Source organism: Microtus ochrogaster, unplaced genomic scaffold, assembly GCF_000317375.1.
Source record: "Microtus ochrogaster isolate Prairie Vole_2 unplaced genomic scaffold, MicOch1.0 UNK69, whole genome shotgun sequence".
Classification (NCBI taxonomy): Eukaryota; Metazoa; Chordata; class Mammalia; order Rodentia; family Cricetidae; genus Microtus; species Microtus ochrogaster.
This window is the reverse complement of record NW_004949167.1, coordinates 1,994,381-2,000,176: the sequence shown is the minus strand read 5'-3', so window position 1 is coordinate 2,000,176 and position 5,796 is coordinate 1,994,381. Positions and strand designations below refer to the sequence as shown.

Sequence of the window (5,796 nt, the reverse complement as noted above, 5' to 3'; positions counted from 1 at the left end):
GCCCCCCAGGTTAATCTCCTCTGTGTGTGTGTGTGTGTCTGTGTCTGTGTGCGTGCGCGCGCGCGTGTGTGTGTGTGTGTGTGTGTGTGTGTGTGTGTGTGTGTGTGTGTGCGTGTGCTCGCTCTTCTCACCCAGGTGTGTCGGCATTCCTTGCAGATTCGTTCACTTGTGTGGAACTTAGATGACAGCAAGCTGATTTCTGCTGGCACGGATGGCGCTGTGTATGAATGGAACCTGTCCACAGGGAAGAGAGAGACAGAATGCGTGCTCAAGTCCTGTAGCTACAACTCTGTTACTGTCTCCCCTGATGCCAAAGTTATCTTCGCCGTGGGATCGGACCAGACTCTCAAGGAGATTGCAGATTCTTTGGTGAGTCTGCCCTCCCCATCTCCATGCTGCCAGAAGTCAGACTCCGGGACTTCCGCTAGACCCTGTGAGAGAGAGCTCTCCTTCACGGGACAGTGCCTGCCATGCTCCTTGATCCTCCCGAATGGTTCAAGCTCTGGGTCCCCTTGCCCTTTCCGCTTCCTGTCTGTAACTTCCATTTACCCACACACGTGGAAATCAACAACTTCTCTAAAACACTCTTAGGCAAACCGGTTGCCAAGCATGACGACAACCTGAGGTGGACCCCAGGGATCCACATGGTGGAGTTCTCTGATATACACACGCCATCACTACCACCACACACGCCACCACCACCACACACACACTATTGTGAACATGCATATACACAAATTTAATTAAAATGTAACTTTCAATTACATTGAACTCTTGCCCTTGTTCTGCCCTTAGCTGAGATGAGCCGCTGTGCATGGTTAGCTGCCGTCACCCAGGCTTGTCACTGTGTTCTTTCAAAACCTCCAACCTCCAGATATTTATATTACCACATTTGGCTCCTGGACATATGGACAGAGAGAACTCAACATGGACCCTTCATACAGACATGGCTTATACCCTTCTCTGGCCCAGTGACAGCTGATCTCTGGCTTCTTGGGTTTCCCATAGCTTCTGTCATGGGCTGACACCTTGGGTGTGGGAGGAGGCTCATGGCTTCCACAGCAGCAAACAAACCTGAAACAGCTTAGCACACACAGGGTGACTTTCCTTTGTACTCCCAGGGACCCGATCCTGGTTCTTAAGCAGCCTGTACAAAGCTAGACCAGAATAATGTTTTCCCAGGGCAGGCCTGTGTCCCCTCCCCTTGACATCCCTAGCAGCTGGTGCACTGCCAGAGCGCCCCCCCCCCACACACAATCATAAAAATGTGTGGATCGGTGAGTGGGTGGCTGAATACGCAGTCGTGGGTGAAGGAATGAGCGAGTCCCCTGAGAGCATAGTTTGGACAGTAATAAATGCTTCCTGGATAAATTTATGATTGTCATGCTCTTTCACACCCTGAGGTGTGTTGACAGCATTGCAGTCAAGAGCTGAAAGTGGAGTCAGGCTGTCCCTGACCACACCTATGAGCTGAGGCAAGTTACTTCCAGCCTCAGTGACTCATCTTCACTTGTCGTGAATGTGACTGTCACTTCCTTGGGGCTTCTGCGAAAACCAGAAGAGTTACAGCAGATAAGGATATAATGCCACGGTGTCGTAGGAGAGTTCTGGCCCTTTCACTTGTACTGTTTCTAACACCCACAACTGGTTATAAGTCAGGGAGAAAAAAAAACAGACCTAAAGAGACAACTCAGTGGGTAAGAGCCATTTTTGTGCAAGCCCGAAGACTTGAGCTGAGGTCCCGGCACCCTGGTGTGGCCATGTGTACCTGTACCCCCAGTGCTGGGCAGATGGGGGCAAGACAGAAAGAAAAGGATCATCAGGGTTTGCTGGCCATTTGTCCAGCTCCAGGGTCAGTGAAGAGACCCTGTCTCGAAGGAATACGACAGAGAGTGATAGGATAGGATGCCTGATGTCACCTTGCCCTCCACTTACTCATACTGGTGTGAACACACACACACATACCGCGTAAGACTTGGGAACTCCAAATGGACATGGTTGCACACACCTTTAATTCCAGCACTTGGGAGGCAGAGGCAGATGGGTCTCTGTGAGGTCAGCCTGGTCTACCTAAGAAGTTCCAGGCTATCTAAGCCTACACAGTGAGATTCTACCTCAAAAAAATAAATAAATAAAATAAAATAATGATAAAATTAGGAACTCGGAACTGGGGAGGTAGCTCAGTGGTAGAGAGACTGCCCGGCATGTGTGAGGCCTGAGTTTCATTCCCACCCCAAAGATGACACTGGGCCACTGGAGACAAATGCTCAGCTCCTCCCACTGAACAGATCCGCCTGTGTTCCAGATCCTCCGCGAGATATCGGCTTTTGACGTCGTCTATACGGCCATCACCATCTCGCACTCCGGGCGCATGATGTTTGTGGGCACTTCAGTGGGAACTATCCGTGCCATGAAATACCCCCTGCCTTTGCAGAAAGAATTCAATGAGTACCAGGCTCATGCTAGTCCCATCACCAAGGTGAGAGGTGGCTCCCCACCAAATCCCAGCCCGGGCTCTGCCTCGCAGACTTTCCTACCCTGGCAACCCTTCAGTGTTGCCTGTTTCTCCTCACTCCTCCTGGCTCTGCTTATCTCTTCATCTGTCACCCATTCACTGGGCACTTCGGGGCTGGATAGTCATACCCATGTCACACCCAAAGATTACTTGACACAAAATTACACCCAATACTAGACCCTCGGATGGCTGTTGTAGGTGACCCAGCTGGGTTGCTAGCTTATTTCCCAGCTGCAGTGAGTTTTACCTACTAATGACGTGCAGATGTCCACTGCTGCAGACAAAAGGAAGTCATACGCCAAGCGATTAGACCCAACCCTGAGAATACGGACATCGAGCCTACCCCAGGAACAGTAACCGAGGCATGCTTTTGTGAATAGTCCTGTTCTCTTTTCTTGCTCTAGAACAGAAAGAAGCAGATTCACCCAGGAGAAGTAGAAGACAGGAAATAATCAAACTGAGGGCTGAAATCAACAAAATAGAAACACAGAAAACAATACAAAGAATCAATGAAGCAAAGAGCTTGTTCTTTGAGAAAGTCAACAAGATTTACAAACCCTTATCCAAACTAATCAAAAGGCAGAGAGAGAACATCCAAATTAACAAAATCAGAAATGAAAAGGGGGACATAACAACAGATACTGAGGAAATTCAGAGAGTCATTAGGTCTTACTGCAAAAGCCTGTACTCCACAAAATTGGAAAATGTAAAAGAAATGGAGAATTTTTTAGATAGATACCATATACCAAAATTGAATCATCACCAGGTAAACAATCTAAATAGACCTATAAGTCATGATGAAATAGAAGCTGTCGTCAAAAACCACCCAACCAAAAAAAGCCCATGGCCAGATGGTTTTAGTGCAGAATTCAAGCAGATCTTCTAATCTTCAGAGCTAATACCTATATTCCTCAATGTGTTCCTCATAATAGAAACAGAAGGGTCATTATCAAACTCTTTTTATGAGGCTACAGTTACCCTGATACCAAAACCGCACAAAGACTCAACCAAGAAAGACATGCAAGATTTTTAATTATGTCCTGAGTTCAATACTGACCTAGTGTCTTAGTTACTTTTCTATGGCTATGATAAAATCCCTTGACCAAGGCAACTTAGAAACAAAAGTGTTTAATTTGGCCTGCGGTTTTAAAGGGTTGGAGTCCATAATGGCAGAGTGAAGTGAACAATTGAGGCTTGTGTCTTGATCCACAACCACAAGGCAGAGAGCAGTGGTGGGAAAAACCTGCTTCCAGTAACACACCTTCTCCAATAAAACCACGCCTCCTAATCCTTCCCAAATAGGTCCACCTGTTGGGGCCGAGTATTCTAATGTATGAGCCTATGGGGCACCATTCTCCTTCAATCCACCACACTTACCTGTCGGTACTACACACACTAGGGAAGGATTCTTCATTATAAAATGATACATTTCTGTACTGAGCCTGGGCATTGGAACCAAAGTAAAGTGCTGTGAGTTAGTCCCCTCTTCCCTTCAGATCTACTAAATTTTGTTGTAAGGTCATTTTTATTATAGAAGCAACATATGTTTATGAATGTGTCTGCCAGGCCTTTATAGTAGTATCATCATTCATATTCTGACTCATAGGTATGATACATGTGTCTGGAATGAAGATCATACTTTATGGTCACTCTTTCACAGCCTGCTTCTTAAAACTTTAACATTACTGCAAGAATCTTTCTATATAATTGAGTGTTCCTCAAGTGCAACGCACTGTAGAGGCTGGAGAAATGGCTCATCGCTGAAGACTGTGTGTTGCTCTCGTTGAGTCCTGATGAGCGTTGATTAACAAGGCTCCCCTCTTGTTGACCTTCCGTGCTGAATTGTATGGCTGTGCCTGAGACAGGCTAGCCTTCAGTCTTCCGGGGGTTAACAAGCACAGCAGAAAATTGGAAGTTTAAAAAAGTTAGTCTCCATAGGAGTCAAGAAGCCAGCTCAGCTTTCAGAGACTCTTGTGGGCAGCAACAATGCCAGGAACCCAAAGCCCAGGAAAATAAGATTATTAAAATCAAGTTCACTGAGGCAGGAAAAAAAAATCACTATGTTCCCAAACTCAATTAGGGACTATCTCAGATGATAAGAGACAAATTTCAGGTTGGATGAGACAAAAGCATCCTATAGTCACAACGATAGATCCATGGTTACCCATGGTTACTCCATTAGCATAGTGAGAACCTCGCTGAAGCAGAGACGGGAAATGATAATGGGGCATATGTGACGTGCAGAGACACGATGAAGAAGAGCACAGGCTTAACTAATGTTCCCTCTCTACCGTGGTGGCACCAAGGCTTCATCCCTGACTGCATTGGTAGATGCTGTGAGAGCTTCACATTTTGATTCTTTGCTTTTGAGTAAGCTGGGGATTTTCTCTCCCCAAACACCAGCTCCCTCATATTTCCTCATCAATGAAGAAATTTGTTGATGCCCCAAGGTGCTTCTGTCTGATTCTCCTGGTAAGGAGCACACAAGCCCAGGGAAGTGTGCAGGGCTGCGTGGACCAAAGCCCCTGTGTAGCCGGCTCCGTCCTGAGCATCCACGGCCCCAGAAAACTTCTCCTCCATGCTCTTTTCCTCCGTAGATGATGCTCACCTTTGACGACCAGTTCCTACTGACCGTGGCTGAGGATGGCTGCCTGTTCACCTGGAGGGTCTTCGATAAGGATGGCCGGGGAATCAAACGAGAGAGGGAGGTGGGCTTTGCTGAGGAGGTGCTGGTGACTAAAACAGACATGGAAGAGAAGGTAAGACCCAGGCCAAAGGGGGAGGCGCACAGAATCCCTTAGCAGACTCCACTCAGGGGGCTCAGGCCAGCATCTCGGGTCCTCTGAAGGCCTGCCTGGCTGTACCCACTGGCTGCTGCAGACGGTGAGCTCCAGCCTGCTTGCAACCACTCTACTGCTTCCATCCTCTCACAGCCCATCGTTTGGCGCCATGATCACCCTGATTGATACTGTGTTCGAGTCCCATGACCCTGCTTTCTGATGGCTGCAATGTAAGAGTGGTGACAGTGGCAAGGGACTTTAAAGATAACCAGTGCACATTCATAAGACCAAACTACCACATGCCAGATTGTAGCTGTGACGTGAATGATTTCATTTTAAAACGTGTGCCCTGGGAAGAGATGTAAAGTCCTGAGGTTGGATCCCTAGCACCCAGCTGGGCACAAAGGCATGTGTATATAACCCCAAAGCTAGGGGTGGGAGACACCAGAGGACCTGGAGTTCATTGGCAAGACCACCTGACTGAACCCATGAGCCTCGGGT

The 5,796-nt window shown here is 47.7% G+C and overlaps 1 protein-coding gene across 1 annotated transcript in view; it reads left to right on the top strand.

Moving 5' to 3' along the window:
• Cfap57 (cilia and flagella associated protein 57) overlaps positions 1-5,796 on the top strand; it is a 66,462-nt gene that overhangs the window by 25,543 nt on the left and 35,123 nt on the right. Inside the window, exons 10-12 of the mRNA XM_026777512.1 lie at positions 157-369; positions 2,306-2,479; positions 5,113-5,274. Coding sequence (XP_026633313.1) covers positions 157-369; positions 2,306-2,479; positions 5,113-5,274 — 549 coding nt within the window. The remainder of the gene's footprint in view (positions 1-156; positions 370-2,305; positions 2,480-5,112; positions 5,275-5,796) is intronic.